At 60.6% G+C, this 26,672-nt stretch overlaps 1 protein-coding gene across 1 annotated transcript in view; it reads right to left on the bottom strand.

The window, feature by feature from the left end:
- Window positions 1–242: 242 nt before the first annotated feature.
- JAKMIP3 (Janus kinase and microtubule interacting protein 3) overlaps window positions 243–26,672 on the bottom strand; it is a 50,536-nt gene continuing 24,106 nt past the window's right edge. The window contains exons 4-23 of the mRNA XM_066239642.1: window positions 24,123–24,338; window positions 22,618–22,737; window positions 21,525–21,671; window positions 20,634–20,762; window positions 19,317–19,352; window positions 18,250–18,309; window positions 17,550–17,678; window positions 16,028–16,156; window positions 13,498–13,581; window positions 13,182–13,244; window positions 11,415–11,513; window positions 10,293–10,391; window positions 10,143–10,196; window positions 7,226–7,291; window positions 6,377–6,445; window positions 6,202–6,279; window positions 4,136–4,339; window positions 3,043–3,108; window positions 1,042–1,083; window positions 243–475 (exon numbers count right to left, since the gene is read on the bottom strand). Coding sequence (XP_066095739.1) covers window positions 308–475; window positions 1,042–1,083; window positions 3,043–3,108; window positions 4,136–4,339; window positions 6,202–6,279; window positions 6,377–6,445; window positions 7,226–7,291; window positions 10,143–10,196; window positions 10,293–10,391; window positions 11,415–11,513; window positions 13,182–13,244; window positions 13,498–13,581; window positions 16,028–16,156; window positions 17,550–17,678; window positions 18,250–18,309; window positions 19,317–19,352; window positions 20,634–20,762; window positions 21,525–21,671; window positions 22,618–22,737; window positions 24,123–24,338 — 2,058 coding nt within the window. The 3' untranslated portion in view covers window positions 243–307. The remainder of the gene's footprint in view (window positions 476–1,041; window positions 1,084–3,042; window positions 3,109–4,135; window positions 4,340–6,201; window positions 6,280–6,376; window positions 6,446–7,225; window positions 7,292–10,142; window positions 10,197–10,292; window positions 10,392–11,414; window positions 11,514–13,181; window positions 13,245–13,497; window positions 13,582–16,027; window positions 16,157–17,549; window positions 17,679–18,249; window positions 18,310–19,316; window positions 19,353–20,633; window positions 20,763–21,524; window positions 21,672–22,617; window positions 22,738–24,122; window positions 24,339–26,672) is intronic.

The following is a 26,672-nucleotide window of genomic DNA, read 5'->3' as shown; positions in this document are numbered from 1 at the left end:
CCAGGGAGAAGTCCTCAGGACGTCTGGGGACATGTTCTGGTTCCCCGCATGCAGGTCACCATGTGGCCACAGCCTCTATTCTGCCATTCTGTGGGGTGCCTGCGTCTTTCTGAGAAGCTTCCTCCAAGACCAGGGACCGGCTGCTATGGGAACCAGGTGGTGGGCATGCCGGCTCTGGAACCGGGACTGGGAGGCTGCGTCCCCAGCAGGGACCCGGGGTCCAGTAGCCAAGATCAGGCCTCTTCCAGGGGAGCCCAGTCAGGAGTCTAGTTCTGCCTCCGGATCATCAAAGTGAACAGCCGCTGGCTCAGAGCAGCTCGAGCCCCCCACCCTGCCTCGTCCTCGGCAGGAAGGGGTGCGCACAGCCCAGGTCCCCCTGGGTCTTCAGGAATGAGACGGGCCGTCCAGTGCTGCCGCCCAGGCACCTGTGGCTCTCTGGTCCAGCTGGAGGAATGGGGTCCGGCTCCTCTAGGGGCTGGAAGAACAGAGACATGGACACGTCATGGAGGCGGCTCAGAGACAGGGATGAGACCTGGGGGGGTGGGGCCTCGAGCAGAGAGCTGGTCCTCTTATCTGATCTCAGGAGGAGGAAGTGGTCACATTTCCACGTGTGGCCGGGGTCTGAGGCCACGGGGACAGCACCATGGCTCCGTGTGACTAGCTGTGGATAAGCCAGCATCTCAGGGGAGGCAGGCCTCTCTCCAGCACAGCCCATGCTCGTGCCCGACGCCAGGGGCAAGGACAACCATGGTGCCACCCCAGACGCAGAAAGACATGGAGTTGCCAGGCACTAGGGGCTCGCCCATCCCTCCATGGCGGTGGTCCCAGGGGAGGGGGTCCCTGCCCTCCTTCCCTGTCAAGAAGGGCAAGTGCCCTCGAGCCCTCTGACGATGGCAGGCCCCTCTGAACCCGGCCGGGGGCAGCGTGGGGAAGGGCAGGTCCTGGGCTGCTGGCAGCTCAGTGACCACCCGGGCAGCTCCTGGGCGGGCAGGGGACAGAGTGGGACCCTTGCCCGAAAACTCCAGCCGAGGACATACTCACCACATCAGGCCACCTGGGCAAGCTATGACCACAGAATGAAAGCTAAGGAGAAAAATAAGAACAAAAATAGGAACTGAAAAGGAAGGGGAGGGTGGAGACAATGGAGGGAAAGAAAGAGAAAAGAGAGTTTGTAGCACTTCCTGCAAGAAATCGCGTATGGTCACAGACAGAGCGAGGCAGAGGGTCGGCCAGACCAGGGGCAGTCATGGCGTGCTGGGGTCCAGTGGCTTAAGGTTTGTGCCGCAAAGGGCTGAAGGGGGACACCCTGGGTCTGAGTGGCGGGGCTGCCACCACAGAGACACGCTCTGGGGGACCCTGTACTGGCCAGAGGCAGGGCTGCGGGTAACTGTCAAGAGGCCAGTGTTTGGCACGTCCTGTGAGCAAGCTTCTGCCCTTCACCTTGCCTCTTAGGGGTTCAGTTTCCACCTCTGTGGGGTGAGACCAGCCACATGGACCTGTCCCCAGACCTGACAGTGACAGTGCTCCTGGACTAATGACACTGAGGATGTCTTGTGGAAACTGGCTACATGGCCCTTCTGACAATATCTGGTCTCAGCCCCCATTACAAGTGATAACATACAAGCAACATCCTAGGAGATTCACACTCAAAGCCTCATTTTGGGTTGGGGGGATGGAGACTAGAGCCCTTTATACCCAAGAAAATCTGGCTTTGACGCTTTGCTTGGAAACCCAGAGCCACACTAGCTAGGTTGACAGAATAGGAACTCTAGTCGTTACTACCAACAAGCACTCTGTAAGTGCAGGACGGAACAGGTGTTCATTTTAGGCCAAAAGCTACTGTGCCCTCTGCAAGTCTGAGTGACCTCTCCTGGGGGTCCTGCGTCCTCAGGAAGGGCACACCCGTTTGCAGGACACTGGTGCAGAAGCTGCACGCAGACACTCTGGGGGCTAGAACTGGGCATTGTGGGTTTGCACAGTTACCGTGACAACTGCTTGGCAGATGGCAGAAAAGCACTCAGGGAAGAGGTTCTGTCACAGACGGACGGACTGACGGGCAGGCAGGGTGGGGGGGTGCAGGCTGTAGGAGGGCCACTGTTGGGAGGGGACCCTCTCTCATTGAGCACAGAGGTTCTGCTGGTTATGACTCAAGGACGAGGACACGCCGCCCGTGGACAAGGAAGTCCCGTCCACACACCAGCCTCCCGCTCCCACTGGGAGGGACAAGCCAGGGAGCTGGATCTGACTGGCCACTCCACTCAACACTCGGTGGGGAGCCGGTCACTCCATGAGATCTGCCCTCCAGGCAGGACCAATCACAAGAACTGGTCACTTGTGGTCACTAGAGATCACTGAAACACCCCAAAATCACGGGGATAGTACTACCCTAAACTAAGCAACCCCTGCCCCCAGGAAGAGTCAGGCCCACCCGGGCCTGTGCCATGCAGCTCCGTCTGGGGAGCGCCAAGTTGCACTATTACCATGAGTGGACAGAGTGCCCGTGACCTGCGCCTTACAGGCCGGGGTTCAGTAAAAGAGCCAGGCCGTCCAGCCCCAGCTCCATGCCATACAGCCCCAAACTGATCACACACCAGTACTTGAGTTTCCCAAACTTGGATGGAGGCAGTTGCGTTAAGGACCAGGAATAAGAGACCCGCACTGGACAGACGGCTTGTCTTTGAGGAAGACACCCCGTCCTGCAGAAAATCAGTTTTTTGACCAACATGCCTGAGGAACTTGGAAAACTCATGCTCAGCATGGCTGTCAGTGAGCCTGGGTCTTTGGTCTGGCACACTCTGTACAGCTGGGAAAATTGAGGCTGTGAGAGCACAGCGAGGCCATGGCTCCTGGCTCCTGGTTCCTGGTTCTTGGTACAGAGCCACTTCAGCCCTGAACCCCAGCCTTGAACCCCAGCCCTGAACCCCAGCCCCGAACCCCAGACCCAGCCAGCACTCAACGCCGCCCGCCCGGGCGGGTTGCTGGCTCTTCGCTCTGTCTGATGCCCTGGAGCAAAGCAAGCCCCAAAATGTTTATTAATTTTACCTTTTCCTCCAGTTCCTTTATTTGTCTCTTCTGAGCTTCTATTCTTTCTTCTAACTCTTTAATTCTCTGCAATGCCCAAAGGAGAAAGGACCGTCTTCAACAGGGTATTTGGTAAACCAAAGGCTTTTAAGATTTCACTTGGGGACTTGTGGCACAAACGGTCCCAGAGCAGCTGCCATGCTGGACATGGGTCCTGGCGGTCACGCTAATGAGGCCCTGTCTGTACATCTTGTCTGCGTTGGGAGGGGCCCGGGGCCTCAGCCTGTCCCGCTGCAGGTCTAGGACAGGGGCAGGTCTGCTGGCCTGACCCCTCCAGGGCACAGCCTGTCTCAGTTCCTGGGTCCACTGAACGAGGGAGGACGGACTCCCCTTGGTCACATGCCTCTCCTGCAACTTCAGACCATAAACCCAGGAAATGGCACGGCACCGAGTCATGTCCTTCCCAAACGCCATCACAGTGGCGTGAAGGCTGACGTCCCCATTCAGAGCCCTTCAACACTCAATGAAATTAGATGCAGATTTGCCTGTGCACACAGGACCTGGGTGCCCGTCCTGGCCCCCGAGGCATTGGCGCTCTGACCACAGCCCATCTGCTGAGCAAGAGGCTGCAGGTGATGGTCCTCACACTGACCACTCTAGATCCGGGGTGAGGGTCCTGGTGGCTAGCTACCCCTCTGCTCAGACATTAGCCCCTGACAGTCACTGTCACTTGGGAGACTGGCTCATCTGACTCTGCAAGGTAGAGACTTTGCGTCTAGGGTGTTCTGAGCAGGGGACATATCCGTGTTCCTTCCGGGTCACGGGGGGACCACGGGGGAGAGGAGGCATGTCTTGCACACCAGGCTATCTAGTCTGCCAGGGGCCCTGGCCCCCACTCTGTTACAAATGGACTGGCAGAGAAGACAGGAGCTGCTCCCCGGGTGGCGCTGGCATTGCGCCCTTAGCGGGCAGTCAGGGGTCCCAGAGAGGGAACGTGCACCCAGGTCACGGGGTCAGTGTGGCCCGGGAGGCTGGCAGGAGGATCTTCCCTGGGCGTGGGCGTGGTCATTGGGGAGGGGCCATCAGAGGGGCGCTCCGCCCCGGCTCCGCCCACCTGCTGCGCCAGCTGCAACAGCTCCATGCGCTCCCGCAGGATCTGGGCATCGCGCTCCCGCAGCTCGCTCAGCACCTGGCGCTTCCACTGCTCCACAGCCACCCTCAGCTTCTCCCGCTCCTCCTCTGACAGCAGCTCAGCCACTTTGGCCCCCGCCTCCTGCTGCAGGGCGTCGAACAGCATGGCCTCCAGCTCCAGGATGCGCTGGGAGGGCGGGGACAGGTGAGTCCTCGCCCACCCGGTGGGGGCAGGGTACTGGTCCCTCCCCGGGTGAGATGTCTCGGAGCCACTGCACAGAGGGCACTCTTGTGTCCGGGACTGGCTGTAACAACGCTCTAGAGTGTGGACAGTGGGCCCTGGAGCGTGGCCCTCTGCACGACGTGTCATGTCAGGAAAAGGCGGTCAGCGAGGTCAGAGTGGGGTGACAGCCCCAGGCGGGTATGGGGCCAGAATTCCTGAGGAAGGGAGGCTCACAGCCTCCATCAGGCCTGGGTGTGTGAGTCCCGAGGAAGGAGGGTCACAGGGCTGTGTGAGTAAGGACAGGAGGGGCAAATCCTTGACCTCTTGTCTGTCCCTAGTCAAGGACAGTCATCCGTGTCATCCTCAATGCCACCTGTGGTGGGTGAATCTTGTCTCCAAACGGATTCGTTCAGGTCACTCCCCACACCCTGGGTGGGGTGCAGACATGGGGCACACCCCGTTCCCAAGAGGTCACAGCATCCTTGAGGAGGCAGGACTTGGCCCTAGGGTCCCCCAGGGCCCCTAACACCCCCTGCCGGCAACAGCACCAGCCAACACTCTGGGGTCCTCAGCCAGCTCTGTGCAGTGGCCTCAGCTGGTGGATGGCTTCCCCATGGACCAGGGAAAAAGGGTGACAATGAGGAGCCACCATAGTCACCACGGATCTCAGGGGAGGGGCTGGAGCCCCACAGACGCCCCTTGATGAAATGACTAGAAGATCCAGGTTGATGCATGAGGCCAAGAGCCGGGGAAGGACTTAGCTGTGAACTGGGGAGGATGCAGTTACACAGTGGCAAGGAAAGACCTGAGTGTGCCACCTTCCAGAAATCCAGCTGTGACCGAGAACCCAGCACGGATCTACATAAGGTCAGCCTGCGGTGACTCAGCAGTTAAAACACCCACCCCCACTCGGATTCCTAAGGATGTAGCAACCTGATCCCCAGTGCTTTTCAAACTGTTTCCTCTGGAAATTTCCATACAATCTTAGAAGAAACCAAACTCTCAAAAGACAGAAAGCCATCTTCCCATTAAAAATGTAACAACTTGGTCCTGGCCGGTTGGCTCAGTGGTAGAGCGTCGGCCTGGCATGCAGGAGTCCCGGGTTCGATTCCCGGCCAGGGCACACAGGAGAAGTGCCCATCTGCTTCTCCACCCCTCCCCCTCTCCTTCCTCTCTGTCTCTCTCTTCCCCTCCTGCAGCCAAGGCTCCATTGGAGCAAAGTTGCCCGGGCACTGGGGATGGCTCTGTGGCCTCTGCCTCAGGTGCTAGAATGGCTCTGATTGCGGCAGAGCGACGCCCCAGGATGGGCAGAGCATCACCCCCTGGTGGGCATGCCGGGTGGATCCCAGTGGGAGTCTGTCTGACTGCCTCCCCATTTCCAGCTTCGGAAAAATACAAAAAAAAAAAAATGTAACAACTTCACAAGTGAACGTTTCTTTTTCTTTAAGCAAAAAAAAAAAAAAAAGATCACGAAACCGCCTTCTGGCTTCATAGACATTTTAAGAAATGGGGGGGGGGAGGTCCCACTTTTGGACCTCACTTACATTTCATTGTTCCTGACAGCCACAAAATAAACTGTCCCCAGGTATCACAGCCCACTCACACTCCACATCAACTGTCCCTTTAGAGCAAGAGCTCCATGCGTGTAAGAGAAGCTCCCACTTCTAAAAGACTCAGTTGAGTGTGGGACTCAGATCTGACGCCACGATGGCCTCCCGTGAACCGGGAGGGGGCTTGTCACGCTCCCTGCAGACAGGAGCCTGAGCCAGGGGCCCCCTGGGGGGGCGTGTCTCTTACTCCCCTGACAGCAGCCGTGTTCCCCTCACCTTGTAGGCCTGGTCCAAGGCCTGCTTCCTGTAGTCCAGCTCTTCATCCAGGTAGCCCTTCTGCTTACTGAACAGCTCCTGAAACACAAGAGGACCTGTGTCTCGGCCTCGGGCGCCCGGGCTGGCGATGCTGTGCTACATGGCCGCGCGGCGGGACGGGACGCCCACTACCCACCTTCTCGCTCTCCAGGTTGACCATCTTCTGCTGCAGGGCCGACTCTGTCTCCTCAATCTGCTGGAGCCACTGGGCACAAACAGAGCGGTGACTGTGACCCCCGAGATGGCTGGGGTGGAGGGAGGCAGGCCCGGCCCCTGTGTCCCCCCACTCTTCCTCCTGGAGGGGAGTGCTCTGCCCTGGCTGGGAGTCTCAGTGGGCTGGCACTGTGACCTCCATGATCTCTGAGTGCCCAGCGTGCTGGCGGGTCTGGGCCTCCGCCTGCCTGGTCTCCAGGGGCAAGAGGACGTTAGCTGAGGACAGCGGGAGCTCATGCTCCTGTGTGCTCAGCCAGGAGCTGCAGGAAGGAGCCCGATCTCCCCAGTCCCAGCCCTGAACCCCGGTTCATAGAACACCACTTCCCCGTCCTGTTGGAGGTCAACAGAAGGGTGTGCTGGCAGCCAGCCTGGGGCGCACGGGAGCAGGGGCAGACTGGTGGCCCTGGGAACAGGGAAGCTGGGGTGTGGGGAGCCCAGGGGGGCTGGGCGGTCCCCAAAGGAGGTCTTGGCAGGTCGAACAGAACGCTCATGGTTTTACGGGCCCATCACATCTCCCGGCGTTTGGGGGAAAACTGACGTAGAACTGGCATTGGGGCGAGATGTGGCTGAATCTGTCCCTTGCAAACAAGAATGGTGGGTGCTTTTAGACCCATGTGTATGCCAGACCTCCCCAGGTCAACAGGATGAGGAGCCGACCTCCCTACCCCCACCTCCCTGCTCCCGGGAAGAGCATCTCTCTGAGCTGAGCGTGGGGGGAGGGGGAGACCCGCTGTGAGCCCGGGCCCTCCCGGAGCTCCCGCAGTCACGGTACCTTTTCAGCCAAGGTCAGGACTGTCCTGGCTTGTATGACGACCACTTGCTCTTCATTGGTCAGATTCTGCGTCCAAAACCAGAGTAAGCGTATAGTCGGGGCAGAGCCACCAGGGACCAGGGGCAGCTGAGTGAATGGGGGGGGTGTAGTCGGGGCAGAGCCACCAGGGACCAGGGGCAGCTGAGTGAATGGGGGGGGTGTAGTCGGGGCAGAGCCACCAGGGACCAGGGGCAGCTGAGCGAATGGGGGGGGTGTAGTCGGGGCAGAGCCACCAGGGACCAGGGGCAGCTGAGCGAATGGGGGTGTATAGTCGGGGCAGAGCCACCAGGGACCAGGGGCAGCTGAGTGAATGGGGGGCTATAGTCGGGGCAGAGCCACCAGGGACCAGGGGCAGCTGAGCGAATGGGGGGGGTGTAGTCGGGGCAGAGCCACCAGGGACCAGGGGCAGCTGAGTGAATGGGGGGGGTGTAGTCGGGGCAGAGCCACCAGGGACCAGGGGCAGCTGAGTGAATGGGGGGGGTGTAGTCGGGGCAGAGCCACCAGGGACCAGGGGCAGCTGAGTGAATGGGGGGGGTATAGTCGGGGCAGAGCCACCAGGGACCAGGGGCAGCTGAGCGAATGGGGGCGTATAGTTGGGGCAGAGCCACCAGGGGCAGCTGAGTGAATGGGGGGCTATAGTCGGGGCAGAGCCACCAGGGACCAGGGGCAGCTGAGTGAATGGGGGGCGTATAGTTGGGGCAGAGCCACCAGGGGCAGCTGAGTGAATGGGGGGCTATAGTCGGGGCAGAGCCACCAGGGGCAGCTGAGCGAATGGGGGGGGTGTAGTCGGGGCAGAGCCACCAGGGACCAGGGGCAGCTGAGTGAATGGGGGCGTATAGTTGGGGCAGAGCCACCAGGGGCAGCTGAGTGAATGGGGGGCTATAGTCGGGGCAGAGCCACCAGGGGCAGCTGAGTGAATGGGGGGGAGGTGTAGTCGTGGCAGAGCCACCAGGGACCAGGGGCAGCTGAGTGAATGGGGGGGGGGGTAGTCGGGGCAGAGCCACCAGGGACCAGGGGCAGCTGAGTGAAGGGGGGGGGGTGTAGTCGGGGCAGAGCCACCAGGGACCAGGGGCAGCTGAGTGAATGGGGAGGGGGTGTAGTCGGGGCAGAGCCACCAGGGACCAGGGGCAGCTGAGTGAATGGGGGGGGGGGGGTGTAGTCGGGGCAGAGCCACCAGGGACCAGGGGCAGCTGAGCGAATGGGGGGTGTAGTAGGGCTGATTGAACAGATGTGGGTCGGGCACGGGGGTCTTAGCTAAGAACCCTGTTACTATAGTGCCCCCCTCGGAGTCTTTGGGACCCTCTCCTCTTGACCTTGCTCACTCTGGGCACATTGTTCTTTCTTGCTCTGTCGTCCTCTCATGGCTGGTGACAAGGACGGTCTGAGTTAGCCACAGTGGCAGAAGGGGACAGGTGGGGCAGCATACCATGCAGGTGGCATCTGTGAAGACGCTTTTGCCCTGTCTCCGTCTCGGTCTGCTCACAGACAGCTCTGCACATGCAGCCTGAATCATCCACATGCCACTTACACGTGTGGAGCAGAGAGCAAACACTCGCGGCTGTGAGACAGTCCCCGCTCAGGGGCCTCTTTTTCCTGCGAGTTTCATTCCTATCTCGTTCCAAGAAGCTGAGCTGGGCAGCCCTCTGGGGGAGGGGGCCACTGGCCATCCTCAGAAGATGCGGGCACGGGATGTGGGCACAGCTCAGACCCCAGCTGCCGCCTCAACCAGTGCCCAGGGCCAGAGCTGGGCTGTCCAGAATGCCCTCTGCATGGAGCTCCCCAAGGGCAGGGGCCTCCTGCCATCCCAACATCCATGTGGTCAGCACAGGGCGGGGGCTGCTGACCAACAGCTGTAGGCACAGAGGCAGGCTCTGTTCATGGGGGCACATGGTACCCCCGATATGGGCGAGGTGCTGGGGTTAGGGCCAGGTGCCCCTGACCCCTTCTGCCTCCAGGGAAACTGGCCAGGCTTCATGAACGCCTGGGTTTGGGGGGGGGGGGTGTATGTGTGTGTGTGTGTGTATTTACTTGCATTTGTTTCTTTTTCTCTCCACTCATTGTGGGAAGTGTTCTAATTTGACTGAGTGCCTCACTCTTTCTTGAGCCCCAGGAGCCGTAGGACAGCTGTAGGCCATGTGTCTGTGAGTGTACCCTGAGGGGAGAGTTCTGAGGAGGGCAGTGGGGCCGCCACCCAGAGCAATCGATCCACCTGGTGGGCAGCGGCCTCAACCAGTTCAGGAGGGTGGATGGAGGTTGTATGGAGGAAGGATGGGAGGTGGGTGGACAGAGAATGGAGGGAGGGGAACAGATGGACAGAAGAGGAGGTTAAAGGATAGATGGAGGGAGGGTGGATTGAAGGGTACAGACATTCTGTCCCCTCAGTGATTGAGTGTCCCTCCACAGTTTGCTATGGAAACTATAAATCTGCCCTTAATGAGACTGGGTGGTAATTATAGGCTCTGCCCACCCTCTAAAACCCAGAAAGAGAGAATCCCTCGTCTCGGGCTCTAAGGCACTCCACAGGGCCCCAGCCCCATCCCAGCCTGGGTCTGGAAGAGTTACAGACTCAGAAGGATTTCAGGACTGAGACACACAGCCAGAAGTATCTCTGCTAAGGAGCTGGGTCTGGGGTCCCCAGCCAAGAGCAGAGCAGAGGCCCCGACCCCCACACTTCTGGGTTCTGGTTGCCACCTACACAGGCACGGGAACAGCACGGGCAAGGAACGGAGTTTCTCCCAAAGAAGGGTTCAGCTGGGCGGGGCGGCCTTTGGCAGGACCACGGCGGGCCCCTGGGGGCCCTGGGCCACGGGAGGGCTGGGGCCTCAGGGTGGTCAACAGGAGGAGGCATGCACAAGTCAGGAGGGCAACATACACTTACGGCGTTGTCCCCCAAGATGTCCAGCGTCTTCATCAGCTCCGTGACCTGGATGTCCTGGGGGCAGAGACAGGAGGGACAGGCGGGAGGTGAGCACCAGCTGGGCAGGGGTGGTGTGGGCACAGCAGGGGCACAGTCAGGGCAGGGGGTTACCGTCACGCCTTCTGCCTCACAGTATGCCTGCAGGGGGCTCTTGCCGTCCACGAAGGGGATGTGGTGGAAGTTGATGGCGGGTGACTTCCTCTCCCTTTCCTAGACAGAGAACAAAGCTGGGCACGGGCCACCGGTCCCGCCCAGCTCCTCCCTCCATGGAGGCTGCGGGCAGCCCAGGGGACATGGTGACGCCCCAGAGGCCACCAAATGTGGTCGACATGGCACTTGTGTAAATGCCACCCCCGCTGTAGCTGTGGCTGAAACCTCCCTGGACTTGTCCCAGACGGGCCCTTGGGACGACTTGCTCGTCCACCACAGATCCCAGAGGACACTTGGGGAACAGTGTCCCCCACAGGCCTGACCACAGCAAGCCCCAAGGACAGCGGCTGGTGCCCCCACATCCTCATCCAGGAGCAAATGCAACAGCCTTGGAGGCTGAGGGGACAGTCACACACAGGGGGGCAGCCACACAGCCTTCTTGCCACCCCAGAGGCTGATGGGGGACCCTGAGGGGCAGCTCCATCTGGACTTAGCCTGCTTCTTCGGTGAGCAGGTGGGGGTTATGCCAGGGAGCGTGAGGGTGGAAACACAGGCTCAGAGACACAGGCAAAGACGGGTCACGGTGTCATACAAGAGGATGGTCACCCCGCTAGCTAGGCTCAGGATCTCCATGTTGCCAGGTGTTCTGAAGGTGACCCAGAGGGAGGAACTGGAGCTGTGTGGGGGTGGCCAGTAGGGTAGGCGGCAGCCTCAGAGGTGGACTGCATGTCCCAGCCACCCTGGCAGGGAGGAGTGGCTAGTGAGTACAGCCAGGGGGCCGTCCAGCCACAGCCAGACTTTTCCCGAAGGAGCTTTGACCCTCCTCCCTCCCCCCCCAAGGGAGGCTGAGGTCACAGTGGATGGGGACGGCCAGGACAGCAGAGCCCAGACGAAGGGGGCATCTGGTCACTGCACGGCGCCCTCATGCAGAGAGAGGCACCCTCTCCAACCTGGCCGTTTGGAGCCATGAGTCTGGCAGGTGAGCGAGTGGCGGGCTCAGCCCCTGGGCACCAGCTCTGCAGCGACCGCGCTCAGGCCCCTCTGCTCACGCCCAGCACCCGCGCCCGCGCCCGCCCAGCGCACCTCCAGCTCCAGGATCCGGAACTCCAGCAGCTCATTCTGGTCTTTGGCGTCCTGGACCTCATGTTTTAACCGAGCCTCTTGTGTCTCCATTTGTTTAATCTGTAAAATGAAAGATGGACCGGACACTGGGGGTCACGTAAGGGTCATGTGAGGTCAACCCCCTGGTTGTCTGGGGGGATGGTGACCGGCCTGGCTACCTGCCTCAGAGCCTTCTCTCCAGCCTGAGACCACGTGGGTCCACCCTAGTGGCCTAGGTCAATATTACCCCTTGGCTAGTTTGGGGGGGTTGCCTCAGGGCCAGGTGCATTGGGCTGGGAAAGAGAGGGGTCAGCCCGGACAGAGGAGATGAGGTGTCCCTGGAGGCCCTGCCTCTCAGGGCTAGTGCAGCACTGTTAGATCTCAGGTTGGTCCAGAGCTGGAGGGACATCATGGACGGCTGCCTGGCCACCTCCCAGAACTGACTAATTAAGCACCGTTTACACGTCGGGTTCAGCGAGCGAACCTTACGCAAGAGGCCCACACCTTCCACCAGGTGATCGCCACGCGGCCTGTGGTGTGTGTCCTCAGTGACTTTATGAGGACAAGAGAGCAGGACGGGAACCAGGAGATGTCCCCTGTGGCAGGTGGCTTGGCCTACACCCCAAACTAAACCTGTGGGGCTGAGGAGTCTGTTCTGATGATCAGGGGACATGTCCAATGGGCCCAGGGGCACCGCCTACGAGTGGGCACTGCATTGACACTCTCTGCAGTGCTGTGTGTCACCTGCATGGCTGGGTCCCTGGGGGCGCTCATGGGTCACAAATGTGACCCTGTGCCCACTGTAGCCAGAGAAAAGCACAGGCTTTAAATGTGCATGTGAGTGTTTGCAAGTGCACGGGAGCATTTGTGTGTGCGTGTATGTATTTACATGTGCACACGAGCCTTTATGTGTGCAAGTAAGTCTTATGTGCACAGGTGAGCATTTAAGTGTGCTCGTGTTTGCATTTAAGTGTGCACATGCATGCTCAAGTGCACACAAGAGCACTCATATGTACACATACATGTTTACATGTGAGCACACGTGCAGTTGAGCACCATGGAACATCTCACCTCTCAACACGTAAGGTGCCCAGAGCACGGCCCTGTGTGGGCCTGATGGCTCTGTGGGGGGGCATGACTGGCCATCGGCCCACAGCTTGGTTTGCAGGCCGCTGGTCAGTGTGGGGCACCATCTTGGCCAGCCTGGACGTTCTCTAGAATGGCTGTGCCCACCCCGTGGGCAAGGCAGCTGCTGGTGGGAAGGGTGCTATAGAGGAACCATGCGGCCGTGGCTCTTCTGCCCCTGGGTACACAGCAGCCACCCCAGCTCCCACCTCATTCCTCATGATCCAGGCCCTCCCCCACTGGGATGGCCTCCAACCACCAGGTCCAGCCTGTCAAACAGCCTCCAGGCTGCGCTGACCCTCCTCGAACTAACCAGCCCTGACTGACTCCGAGGGCTTCTAACCATCACCAACCACAGAACCCATCAGCACAACCAGACACGGACCAAGGGGCTGCTACAGGCTCTGGGTCCCACCTGGGCCAGGTGCCCACGCGGCCCAGTGCCTGCCCAGGAGGCGGGGGCAGGGCGGCAACCCACAGGAGTGAGAAGCGCAGAACGCCCACGGTGGGGCATCGGACACTCCTGCCTGGCACGGAAGGGGCCACACGCCTCCCTGAGCCCAGAGCAGCCTCGCATTTGCCATCTCCCAGGGGCCGACCCGGCTCTCCGACAGCGGGGCGCACCTTTTCGACGAGCTCCTGGTTTCGCCGGTACAGGGCCTGCTTCTCCTCAATCCACTTCATGTCCTTGAGACAGAACGGACATGAGAGATAAACAGAGGGCGGGGTGAAACAGTAACCCCACCACCCCCGCAAGTGACTCAGCAGAACAGAGGGACGCAACTAATTCCCAGCTTCCGAAGCAGCCACCTCAGAGTACCCTGCCACGCGTCTGGCTCTTACAACCATGCTACCACCGGCTTTCCTGGGGGTCCTGGACAGAGAGCAGGAGGGGACAGCCCTCCACCACGCGGACACACTGACCCAGGCCCGCGCTCACCTGCCCCTGCTCGGCCAGGGCCTTCTCCAGGTCCTCTATCTGCGCCTGAGCCCTCTGCGCTTCTGCTTGGAGCTGCTCACGGGTCTGTCGGATGGGAGGAGGGAGACATCAAATTTTCTCTAAGAACCAGGACACGCCCGCACGCCAGAGCCCCGGAGGAAGGTCGTGCAAGGGGCCCCACAGGGAAGCAGGGGCTTTGGGGACTTGAAGCGAGACCTCCCTCGATTACGGGGGGGGGGGATGATCTGTGGTTCGTGTGGAGGGATTGTTGGGGGGACCCTCTGCTGCAGGGTGAACAGCCAAGGAGGACGTTTGGGCCTGCCCAGTGCTGACTGCGGCCTGTCCCCATCCCTGATGACAGTGACTGACTGTCCCTTGTTTAGAAACCCAGCCCTGTAAGTGTCACCTGGGTGTCCAGGGGTCCCAGCCACCCTCCTGTGAGTGAATTCCTTCCTTCTGGGACAGAAACCACAGGGCGCTTTATCCCAATGGGCACTCATGATTCCCCCCTGGGAGCAGCATCCAGGACAAATGGATGGGAACATTTGGGACCAGCTGGACACAGGGCCCAGGGGTCCCTCCACTCAGGGAGAGCAGGCCCATATCGCCCTGCCCTTGGGTCTCACTCCCCACTCCCCACACGATACTCCTGCCCCTGCCTGGGCCGCCCCTCTCCCTGAGGGGCAGTGAGAATAAACCTGACACCTCTGGTGAGAATCCCAGGGAGACATCTCCTTTGTCCTCACCCAGTGTTTTCAGATGGGGGGAGGGGAGGCTGAGGTGGGTGTCAGTGCCCACAGTCTGGTGGCCACAAGTGGGGAGGGCTGTCCCCCTGCACCCCCCATCCCTGCCCTGGTTTCCTGGACTTATGTGGGAGGGGCGACCCTTCCTATTTTAACAGAGTCTGCCTGTGCGGGAATGTCACTCTCAAAAATGCGACCTGGGGCCCTGGCCGGTTGGCTCAGCGGTAGAGCGTCAGCCCGGCATGTGGAAGTCCCGGGTTCGATTCCCGGTCAGGGCACACAGGAGAAGCGCCCATCTGCTTCTCCACCCCTCCCCCTCTCCTTCCTCTCTATCTCTCTCTTCCCCTCCCGCAGCCAGGGCTCCACTGGAGCAAAGTTGGCCTGGGTGCTGGGGATGGCTCCATGGCCTTTGCCTCAGGCACTAGAATGGCTCCAGTTGCAACAGAGCAACGCCCCAGACGGGCAGAGCATCGCCCCTGGTGGGCATTGTCGGGTGGATCCCGGTCAGGCACATGCGGAGTCTTTCTGTCTGCCTCCCCTCTGTTTCTCACTTTGGAAAAATAAAAAATAAAAAAAATACAACTTGGGCATTTTCACTTCCTAAGCAAAGACCTCTAGGTGGTGGTGTCTGTTTTCTGTGGCCCTCAATCAAAAACAGAAAAGGTTCCTCTTCCCACTTCCAAGTGGTCACAGCCGCTGCACCACTCCCACTGCCAAGAAGATGCTTGGCCAGTTCAGCCCAAAACAGTCTAGGAAGGAATACTTCAAGTTCCCGGTTTGGCAGAAAACGGCCTTTCTGTTTCCACCTCTACATTTCAGGCCAGAGGAGGGGGCGTCGCCCCCTGGGCAGGTGAGCATCTTCTGTGGGTTTACAGGTGCCCTCACTGCAAAGCCCAGAGAGGCCAGAGGAGGAGAGCTAGCTACGTGCTAGCTAAGTGATTCCCCCAGGAGTCACGGGGGAGTCACGGGTGAAGGAGGAAGGCCTGTGGCTCCTGCGGCAGCTCCGGAGGGGGCTCTGTCAACACTGCCCCGTGGTCCCCTGGGCTCCACGCTCCGCCCAGCTGGCTACCCTAAATCGCAACATCATTGGCCGACAGCCTCTCGCCGGCAGTGTGGCTGGGGAAGCAGAGCTGCTCCCACCCCGGAGCCCGGAGCCACAGGCTCAGGAAGGCCCTTCCTCCACAGGGACACAGCCTGTCACCCTGCCCCTCACCACCACAGCTTCTGCAGCAGCCCCGGGAGAGGCAGAGGGGTGGGAGTGGGCTTCAGGTAGGGCGTGGTGGGGGCCTTGACCACTCCTCCCCTGGCAGCCAGCAGAGAGCTCCCACCAGCCCTGAATTCCCACCTGGCCCAGGTGGTGGGCTACAGACGTGGGCACTCCCAGCCCCGGGCACCAGGGGGCAGGAGCCAGACAGGGACACCCCTCTGCTCTGGGCATAGGAAGCAGTGGAAGCAGCAGCTGAGCTTCGTGTGTGTGTTGGATGAAGGAGGAGTCTCAGCAAATTGCGAAATCTGAGGTCAGTGCCGGCCCTCTCTCACCTCTCGAGAGGCTCCCCAGCCCACCTGTGCCCAGCATGGCTCTGGGAGCCCCCCACAGCCCGGCACAGCTGACCGCTTTCACCAGCTCCTCAAACACCAGTTCTCAGTTGCCTCGGCCAGCGTCATGGGGCCACACTGACTGCAGGAGAGAAGGGCCCCGGGCGGGAAAGTGGGGTCATCCTGCCTGGGTCCCTGCGTGGCCGGAGGTCAAGCGGGCAGGTGCCCAGTGGAGTGGAAGTCAGTTAGACCTTAACTTCTCGCTCTGCATCCAGCGTCCCTCCGACCTGCTCCTGCAGCAAGGCGTATGCACGCTGCAGGGCCTGGTACTCCATGGTCAGCTGCCGAAACCTCAGCTCCGTCTCCTCCTTGGCCATGCCCTGGAGAGGCGCACAGACAGTGTCAGGGCCTCTCCACCCCGAGGCCTGGGGTGGAGGGCAGAGGGGCTGGTGCAGGCCGGGGCCCAGCTGGGCTTCCCCCGCAGGCCAGCTCTGACTGGGCCCCCCTTCCTGAGCAGGCAGGCTTTCCAGAGGCTGCGCTCTGCCCAAACGTGTCCGGGCTAGCCGGGAGAAGAGCCCGGCCCTGTGAGGGGCTGGAGGTGCCTGGCCATGTCTCCCTCACCCTCCAGGCCCCTTCCTGCACCAGGACCCCCAAGGCCTCCTTTGGCTGCCCTGGAGGGGGCAGGTGGCTGCTGCTACCTTTTGAGGCCACACTGGACCCCAAAGGGTTCACTGCTCAAAAAACAAGCCAGAGGCCCTGGCCAGTTGGCTCAGTGATAGAGCATCAGCCTGGCATGTGGAAATCCCGGGTTCGATTCCTGGTCAGGGCACACAGGAGAAGAGCCCATCTGCTTCTCCACTCTCCCCCTCTCCTTCCTCTCTGTCTCTCTCTTCCCCTCCCGCAGCCAAGGCTCCATTGGAGCAGAGATGGCCCGGGCGCTGAGGATGGCTCTGTAGCCTCTGCCTCAGGCACTAGAATGGCTCCAGTTGCAACAGAGCGACGCCCCAGGTGGGCAGAGCATCACCCCCTGGTTGGCGTGCTGGGTGGATCCCGGTTGGGCGCATGCAGGAGTCTGTCTCTCTGCCTCTCCGTTTCCAACTTCAGGGGGAAAAAAAAAAAAAAGCCAGAGGTCTGCCTGGGAGCGACAGGCCTGGGAAACCTAACCGGGCCCAGCTCCCCCCGCCCCCGAGGCTCCCCAATCCTGATCCCCGAGGCTTGCTGACGGCAGTGGTGCTGCCCTATCAGAGATCTCTGAGCAGCTCCATGGCCTGGGGAATCCACCCCACCAAGGCCTCAGGGCCCCCTAGGCCTTGTCAGCTGTGGGCCACTGGCCACTCCTTGTCTCCTAGCCCCCGGGGCAGGACCGAGCAGCACAGGCTGCCTGGATCTGAGGGTGGCATCCTTCCAGACGAAGGGACCGGCAATGGGACACCCTGGTTATGTTTCTCTCTGGGACAAAGCCTCTGCTGCCCCATGCACATCCCGGCGTGTGCCCGTGGTGATGGTGCCAACTCTGGGCTGGGGTTCAGACCTCCCCTACACGTGTACCCCTTGAGGGGGTTGCCCTCTGCACCTCTGCAGAGGGGGCACAAGACAGCGTGGACAGACAGGGGGTGTGCGCGAAGGACGGGGCGGCCAGCAGCCGGGCAGCAACAACAGGACGTGGCTTCACGGTGCAGAAACCGTGGGCTGTGGGGGGCATGGCCAGGGAGGGCCACCTGGGCATCTCTGCGGGGAAGGGCTCCCCGACCCGGCCCCTGTCTGCCGCGTTACCTCCTCCAGGTCATCGTCTGGGGTGCACGGGGTCTGGTCCGTCCTGTCGGTTTGGTAGGATATGGAAGAGCCATCGGATTCCAGGGAAGCCTCTTCATCGTATCCAAAGAAGGTCTCCACGACCACTGGCTTTGGACAAAGGGATGACGTTAGTCCACACTCAGCCAGCCACCAGCCCGTGGACCTCCAGGCCACTGCAGCCAGCTCCTCCACTGCCCAGCAGTGGGCCAGCTGCACGGCCGCAACCCATCCCACTCCAGGCTCTGTCTCAGCCGCCCACCCTCGGGCAAGGGGGGCGTGGTGCAGTCACTCTAGAAGCAGGGCTGGCAAAGGGCTTACTCTGCCAAGGACAACACTGGGAGGCCCCGTGGACCCGGGAGCTGTGGCCTACAGGGGGCGGTCCCCAGGGCCCCGGGTCCCAGGCAGGCAGACCGGAGTCCCACGGCTAACCACCCCCCCTCCTAATTATTGTCATGACTTCCTATCTCCTCTTGGAAAGTTAAAAGAAATGAGGCTAGGTTTAAAATTTTAAAATTATGAACAGAGTGTTTATTTGGGCCCTGCTTCCGTTATTTTATAGCAACTGTTTTAGAAACAATAAAACCCGTTTCTTTCCACTTCCAAAGGGAGAGACCCGCCCCTCTCGGGTGGTTGGGGCCGCACGCATGTGATGCACACCCCCGCTGACCCCTCTCCTCACCTTGGGGAGCTTCGCCATCTTCTTCCTCTGTTTCCGCAGCCTCAAAAGCTTGTCGCGCTCCTACACAAACCAGTTGAAGAGATTTTTTTTTTTGAGTAATTGTACAGCTCTATCCATTTCAAACACACAGGTGAAGTTCCCATGTTGTCGTGGAAATGGATGTAGTCCAGTGTTTTTCAACCACCGGTCAGTCCACCAGAGAGTTCATGCGGGTCCGCGGGAGAGTTAACCTCCCTGATGCTGTACGGAGATCACAGAGTCTATATCCGTTGGGTCTGTGATCTTTCCTGGACCGGCACGGGTCCGCAGACTGGTGGTTGAAAAACACTGACGTAGACGACTTCGACGGGCGTACTGCCTGCCATGTCAATAAACACACTGAGCCCCACGGCCCACTCGGGGAGCCTGCAGGTGTGGATGGCTCTTCTCCACTCCTCGGGCCGAAGGAGTGACTGACTGCCCACACTCAGTGTCCCCAGCATCCTTCGCGGCTGTGGCCAGGGGTGGGGCCCATGTGGGGTGCAGGGGACTAGAGGACCCATGCAGAAATGGGACTCGAGAGGACGGCTGGGCACACCCACCCCCTGCGTGCTCTGAGCAGATGTCCGCAGAAGTGGAGCCCACCCAGGTGGACAGGGACCCCGTGAACAGGCGAGGAGACCAGTGACCTGCTTCTCTCCAGGGAGCCAGGTTGCGTTTTTGTGACTATGACTGAACCAACTGGGCCCAGACCACGGGTCCACACTGGCTGAGGTGGGGAACCCATGGTGGGGGGAGGACCCCAGAGAGGGGAGCCTTCTGACCTCTGCTTGGATAAGGAACTCAGCGGTGAGCAGGGCCAGGCGCCAACACCCACCAGCAGGGCACATGCAGTGCCCTGACGGACGGGCGTTCTCGGTCCCCACGGCAGAGCCCCGAGGCAAGCAGCACTGTGGCCACAAACTCCACCAGGTGCTGGCACGGCCACCTCTGTGTGGCCTGGGAGGAGCCACAGGCACAGGCGAGGTTCCAGGGACCAGGCGGTCAAGCGGGCGTGTGAGGACAGACGTTGGCTAAGTGATACTTACTAACACACTCTTCACGTAGCCGGCCGTTTCCAGGGTCTAGGAAGAGAAGTCTGGAGAATCAGAGCGCAGACCGGCCCCCGGGGACCCCAAGCCTCTGCCTCTCCCTGACCACAGCATTGTGGGGCTCCCCACTGCCCTGGGAGGGACGGTCTTACTCGGCCCTAACGGTCCTTCCCTTGTCCCTCAGCTGGGAACCCCCAGCGGCCCCGTGACCCGCAGACGCACCCAGAGCCCTCGGTTCAGGGTGAATGGGCCTTTTGGGACTGTAATAATGTGCATTTGTGTTGAATCCCCCCCCCCCCCCCGTAAGCTCTTATAACTGTGGGGATTGACGGTCACTGTGCCACCGGCAGTACAAGCTCGGGTCTCAGGCTCGGTCAGGGAGGGCTGCGTGGGTGAGGTCCCACCCCACGGCCTGTGGGGATAGGGGGCACTGCTCTGTCCCCCTCGATGTTAGTCATCGAAACCAGGCAGGCCCGCCCTCCCAGCCACCTGGCTGTTCCTCTTGCTGCCCGAGGACACAACGACCAAGGCAGCTCGTTCTGAAACAATCTGACCATGGAATCACTCGGGGTCCCAACAAGAGGCAGAATGTGCCCCAAATCAGGATAGTTGAGGAGAGTTTGATGAAGGACAATTTGCTAAGCTGTGCTGGGGGCTTCAGGGCCTCAGGGACAGGGCAGTACCGAGGGCTGGGTGGGACCCCCCAAAAAGATGTGTCCACATGCTAGTCCCCAGAATCTGGGACTGTGACCTTCTTTGGAAATAGGGTCTTTGCTGAGGGGATTAAGTTAGGGATCCTGAGATGAGGCCATCCTGAATTAGGGTGGGCGAGTGTTTAAGAGAAGACAGAAGGAAGGCCCCAGGAAGACAGGCAGAGACCAAAGCGACATGGCCAAGGGCCAGCAGCAGCAACCTCGCTCACGCTTCAGAGGGGGCGCGGTCCTGTCACTATCTCGATTTTGGGTTCTGGCCTCCAGAACCATGAGGGCAATACGTTGCTACTGTTTCAAGCCCCTGGCTGTGGTCATGGTGGCCCAGAACCTGACACTGGTGGTGTCGTGGCTCCTGAAACCTCTGGTCCAAAGCGATGAGGAGAGGAAACAGAGTTTCAGAGAGGCTCACCCCCAGCCTGACCACGGTGCAGGGACCCAGCCCCAGATGAGCCCAGGGAGGGGCCAGGAAGACAAACCACCCCCATTTCCTGCGGGGCTCCGCTGGGGCAGTCCCAGGGGCCCAGAGTTGGGGTGTAATGTAACGGGGTGGGGCAGCAGGGGGGGTGAGGAGCGGCCAGCCGGCGGGCGGTTGCCTGGTCACCTTGGACAGCTCGTCTATGAGGTTCTGCTGCTCCACAATTTGGAGTCTCAAGAAGTCAACTTCTCTCTCGTCTCTCTGATCCAGGTCGTTTAAGGAGCTGGGTCTCCTGATGACCCCGGCTCTTTGTCTCTGTAAAACCAACCGGACCACGTCACGAGGGCAGAGTGGGCGCCCTGACCTCCCGTTCTCTGCTCAGGCCCTTGGAGCACCCTGGGGAAACTGAGGTCGATCCCTGAAGCAGGGGCGGGGCCGTGCTGCCTGGCTCAGTGCCCGTGGGGAAACCTTGCTCCCCAGCAGAGACGGTGTAAGCCATCAGGGCAGTGCACTCCCCTCTGCCATTCCCATAGTGACAGTGGACGAAGGAAGGAGGCTCTGCAGCAGGGCAGTGTGTAGGGCAGTCCTGCCAAGCCCCACATCCCTGAGTGACCCTTTGGCTAAACTCTCACTGTGGCCCCTGGGACCCTCGGGGCCAGAGGAACAGGCAAGACCCCAGCAAATCACCCCACACTCTGCTTAGTGCCAGCAGTGGGACTGGAATCCCTGTGGCCCCCTGGTCTGCGCCCCGTGCCTGGCCTGTGCGTTCTTTTCTCTCCCATAGCCAGTGTCTAGGGCTCCCACCACCTCTGCTGAGGTGCTCAGAGTGGGGGGGGGGGTGACTGTTTTGTGTCCAGCTGGCTTACTCCCTGTCACTCCCCAGGAGGGTGACACTCTGCCCTCAAGCCCCAGACCCGTATCAAAGGCCCTGGAGAGCGAGCTGGCTTGTGGCAGCTCCTGTTCCCACAGGAGACCAGAGGCTGGAGCAAACCCCGTGCTGAGACGAGGATGGGGTTGTCATGGTTACACGGGCAATAGCACCTCCGGGCCGGGCTGAGGGGCGTGTCAGGCCCTTACCATTTCTAGGTTCTCCTGGGTCACAAACTTGAGCTTGTTCTCCATGCGACGTAAGTTGTGGGACAGGCTCTCGTTCTTGCGGGTAAGGCGCTTGGTCTTGTCCAGCAGAGGTTTGTACTGGCTCTCGGCTTCTCGCAGCCGCTTTAGCTGAAAAACAAAAATTGGGCCCTGGCTGGTTGGCTCAGTGGTAGAGCATCGGCCTGGCGTGCGGAAGTCCCGGGTTCGATTCCCGGCCAGGGCACACAGGAAAAGTGCCCATCTGCTTCTCCACCCCTCCCCCTCTCCTTCCTCTCTGTCTCTCTCTTCCCCTCCCACAGCTGAGGCTCCACTGGAGCAAAGTTGGCCCAGGCGCTGAGGATGGCTCTATGGCCTCTGCCTCAGGCGCTAGAATGGCTCTGGTCGCAACAGAGCAATGCCCCAGATGGGCAGAGCATCGTCCCCTGGTGGGCATGCTGGATGGATCCCAGTTGGGTGCACAGGAGTCTGTCTGACTGCCTCCTGTTTCCAACTTCAGAAAAATACAAAAGGAAAAAGGAGAAGGAAAAAAAAAAAAGAAAGACAAAAATTGGTCACCAGGGCGGTTATTTTATTTGTGGCAGGGAACCAGCAGGTCACCACCCGGAGCCAGCAAACTGAGCAGAACAAGTTCTGGCACCAGTGGAGGGTCATAGTCGGGTCCAGTGGGAGCTGCGGTACTAGGACCCCTTGGGCACTTTGCGAAGCTCCCACAGGGTGGAGGGGGGACAAGCCCCTCAGAAACCTCCATGGCTGCAAGGACCCATGGGGATGGCAGCACCAAAGGGTGAGGTCCTCACATGTCTCAGATGACGTGAAGAACCAATCCAATCATACGGGGCCGGGATCAGCCAACCAGCCTCTGAGGCTGTATGTGGCCCTCGACCTGGTTTTGTTTATAAAGTTTTATTGAAAATAGCCAAGAAGCTTCGACACAAGCCCTACCCTAGTTACTAGCACTCCTTCCCACAAGGAGTTTTGGAAGTGGGCACCTGGCCCCCCCCAGCCCCGTGCTGCAGCCCTAAGTGAGCAGATCCAGAAGAACCCACCGCCCCCAGCCCTGCTCTGCTATGCTCACCAGCTCATTCCGCTCTTCCGATAGCAAGGCATTCCGGTCCTCGAGCTTCCGGATGATGGCGCTAAGCTCTGCGATTTTAAGCTGGAAGCGCCGGGCATCCTTCTCATCCAACTGCTGCTCCTGAAACACAAACCAACTGCAAACAACCGTGCATAGACCCAGACGTACAGACCCTGCACGTCCCACCCCACCACGGACACCAGAGACCTCTACCTTGCCATGGCTGAGACCCCAGGTGGGTCGTGGGCAGGTGATGCCCTCCTGGGGGGATTGGGGCACCACAGCCTGGCACGGGCAAACTGCGCGACAGGACGGAAGGCAGGAGCAGAAATGTCCAGGAAATGCAGATGTGGAGGGTGGGGGCATGCACATGCAGCGAGCCCAGAGAGCGTCAGAACCAGCCCACGTGTTCCTCAGCTGCTGCACCTCAGGAGGGTCAGCCCCGTGCTGCGGGAAGGAGTCGCCTCCCTCCTATAGTGCTGAGTGACCCGAGGCTCTCAGGAGCTGGTTTCCCCAGATTCTGTTTCTGGAAGGTCACTTTGGAGCTACTGACACCTCAGGCAAAAAACTCAGTGAAAACATTTTGAACCAGTCTGAGCCCCTCGGGGATGCGCACCATCCACAGGGTGTCATGCCCAGGGCAGGCGCCGTCTGATTCAGTTCAGCTGTGCATCATGGGATTATCAAATGTCACTTTCTACCCTGGAAATGCCACTGTCCTAGGGCTGGCTCGGCTCACACGCGGTTCTGTCCTAAAGCCAAGACGTGTCCAGGAGGACAGAGGGATGGTTCCTCATTCAGCAGGTGCAGGAGAGGCTTGAGGCCGACCCAGGCGGCCCACATGGGGGGCCATGGAATTTAGACCCCACCCCCTGACATCCCAAGACCACTCCAGAGGGCTCTGAATGAGGGAGCAGTGATGAGGAGATGGATGGTGTCACAGCCGGGCAGCTCTTGGCCCAGGCCAGGGAGTGGCAGAAAGCCATCACGGTCGCATGAAAAGCAGGTGGGTGGGTGACAGGTGACGCAAGGGGCAGATCACTGCACAAGGGTCGAATCTCGGATGAGGGAGGCAGGGAGCTGGCCTCTCCTGGCAGAAGGCAAGGCCCATGGTATGGAGGGGGAAGCCACCATGCCTCACTGGCCCTGGACAGGAACCAGAACCAGCCAGCACCAGGGACCCTCAGCAACCTGGGGGCCCCGCAGCTCAGGTGGGCCCCACTGGGAAGCCCAAAGCCTGGGGGGTCCACAGCAGGGGCCCGCATGAGGGCAGGGCTATGCACCGAGTCAGCAAGGGAGGAAAGAGGACCAAGTCTCGCTGCCCCTCAGTCAGGCCGGCCAGCTGAGGGGCCGAGGTCCTGGCTGGTGGGTGGGGCTGCAGACATGGCAGCGCCCTGGGGGCTATAGCTCTCCGGCTCCCTGGGGGGCTGCCTCGCGGGGACACACAGCCACAGCCGTGTCTCCCCAGCTCTCTGGGCTGGCGGGCGGAGCGGGGAGGTGCTTACAGGGCTTCCCGAGTGGTCTGAGGCGTCTCCTGCACCGCTGGCATAAGGAAGTTCCCGTCTGGGGCTGCCCAGGTGCCGGTCAGCCTCTTTGATCTGGGACAGCTGCTCATCTAGAGCCTCTTTCTGCAGCTGCAGTCTCTGAGCATGCCCAGCTTGAACCCCTAACTCTCTCTCCAGCACGAAGACTGCTCTGTCCTTAAATTTTATCTCCTCCATCTACAAGGAGAACAGAACACAATCACACAGGCAGGCAGGGTGCAGATCTGTTACCATAGCAACAGGCGGGGCGCGCAGCACCAGAAGGAGCCCTCCCCCTGCGGCAGCCCTCCCCGCTCTCCCCGAATGGCAGCCATCCTGCTCTCAACGCCCCCCACCTGCCTCCCAGCCCCTCCTCCGGGCAGCCATACGTGCATCCGCAGCCAAAGAATGACGCCCCTCTGAGGGGCGACAGAGCCAAGCCCACCACTGCCCACTCTTCAGACAGACGCGGGTGCTGTGGGCATCGTCATGACAAACGGCGCTGGATTTGCAAGAAGACCGTTTAAAACACATTTCCAAGCAACGGAGCCAGACAGGACATCGCCTTGCTCTGCGTACTGGTTGGTCACGGTTACCAGGAGCTAATGTATCAGCCATCTTCTGAAGTCGGCTTGGAAGCGGAGCCAGGAGACGTCTAATGAGCCCAGATCACAGAATTCACACGGGCGGGCAAGCGCTGACCCGAACAGAATACTAGAAACCCTTAACTGCTGAATTCCCATTTACTGGAAGGCACAGAAATGCCGTGGCAACGTAGTCGCCGAGGGAAACAAAGCCGCCGGAGAAGGAAACCGGGTAACGCACCATGTCCTGTGGCTGGGCGTCTCTACCTGCACGCCCATGCTGTGGAAACGGCGCCTTTCTCGCGCCAGAAAACCAGAAAACCAGACTCTGCTCACACATCCCACCTCAGTTAGCTACCGAAGAGGACGGTTTGGACAAGAAGCCGACCTCCCTGGGGAGTCAACCGCACGGGTCGCAGAAGGCGGCCAAGTCCGGCCATCACCTGGGCTGGGGCTTTGTGATCTGCCCACACAGGGAAGGGCAGGGTTTGATTCCTTAATAACGGGGGCTCACTTTAAAGTCAATGACAGTGTCCCCCCTGGCCGGGTGGCTCAGTGGATAAAAGCGTCACCCCAGAGCACAGACGTCGCGGCTTTGACCCCCTAGTCGGGGCACATGTGAGAAGTGACTGATAAGCGCACAACTAAATGCAACAAATAAGCGAGACAATGAGTTGATGCTTCTCTCTCTCTCTCTCTCTCTCTCTCTCCCTCCCTCCCTCCCTCCCTCCCTCAAATCAATGGAAAAACCTTTTTAAAAAACCAGTGACATGTCTCCCAGGGGTCGTCCTGCAGCCCCAGTGACATGTCTCCCAGGGGTCGTCCTGCAGCCCCAGTGACATGTCTCCCAGGGGTCGTCCTGCATGCAGCCCCAGTGACATGTCTCCCAGGGGTCGTCCTGCAGCCCCAGTGACATGTCTCCCAGGGGTCGTCCTGCATGCAGCCCCAGTGACATGTCTCCCAGGGGTCGTCCTGCATGCAGCCCCAGTGACATGTCTCCCAGGGGTCGTCCTGCAGCCCCAGTGACATGTCTCCCAGGGGTCGTCCTGCAGCCCCAGTGACATGTCTCCCAGGGGTCGTCCTGCAGCCCCAGTGACATGTCTCCCAGGTCGTCCTGCAGCCCCAGTAACATGTCTCCCAGGGGTCATCCTGCATGCAGCCCCAGTGACAGGTCTCCCAGGGGTCGTCCTGCATGCAGCCCCAGTGACAGGTCTCCCAGGGGTCGTCCTGCAGCCCCAGTGACAGGTCTCCCAGGGGTCGTCCTGCATGCAGCCCCAGGGACAGTGTCTCCCAGGGGTCGTCCTGCAGCCCCAGGGACAGTGTCTCCCAGGGGTCGTCCTGCAGCCCCAGGGACAGTGTCTCCCAAGGGTCGTCCTGCATGCAGCCCCAGTGACATGTCTCCCAGGGGTCGTCCTGCAGCCCCAGTGACATGTCTCCCAGGGGTCGTCCTGCATGCAGCCCCAGTGACAGGTCTCCCAGGGGTCGTCCTGCAGCCCCAGTGACATGTCTCCCAGGGGTCGTCCTGCAGCCCCAGGGACAGTGTCTCCCAGGGGTCGTCCTGCAGCCCCAGTGACATGTCTCCCAGGGGTCGTCCTGCAGCCCCAGGGACAGTGTCTCCCAGGGGTCGTCCTGCATGCAGCCCCAGGGACAGTGTCTCCCAGGGGTCGTCCTGCAGCCCCAGTGACAGTGTCTCCCAGGGGTCGTCCTGCAGCCCCAGTGACATGTCTCCCAGGGGTCGTCCTGCATGCAGCCCCAGTGACGTGTCTCCCAGGGTCGTCCTGCAGCCCCAGGGACAGTGTCTCCCAGGGTCGTCCTGCAGCCCCAGTGACAGGTCTCCCAGGGTCGTCCTGCAGCCCCAGTGACAGGTCTCCCAGGGTCGTCCTGCAGCCCCAGGGACAGTGTCTCCCAGGGGTCGTCTGCAGCCCCAGGGACAGTGTCTCCCAGGGGT

This window comes from Saccopteryx bilineata, chromosome 7, assembly GCF_036850765.1.
Source record: "Saccopteryx bilineata isolate mSacBil1 chromosome 7, mSacBil1_pri_phased_curated, whole genome shotgun sequence".
Classification (NCBI taxonomy): Eukaryota; Metazoa; Chordata; class Mammalia; order Chiroptera; family Emballonuridae; genus Saccopteryx; species Saccopteryx bilineata.
The sequence above is the reverse complement of the archived record's forward strand: the minus strand, read 5'-3'. Positions and strand labels throughout refer to the sequence as shown.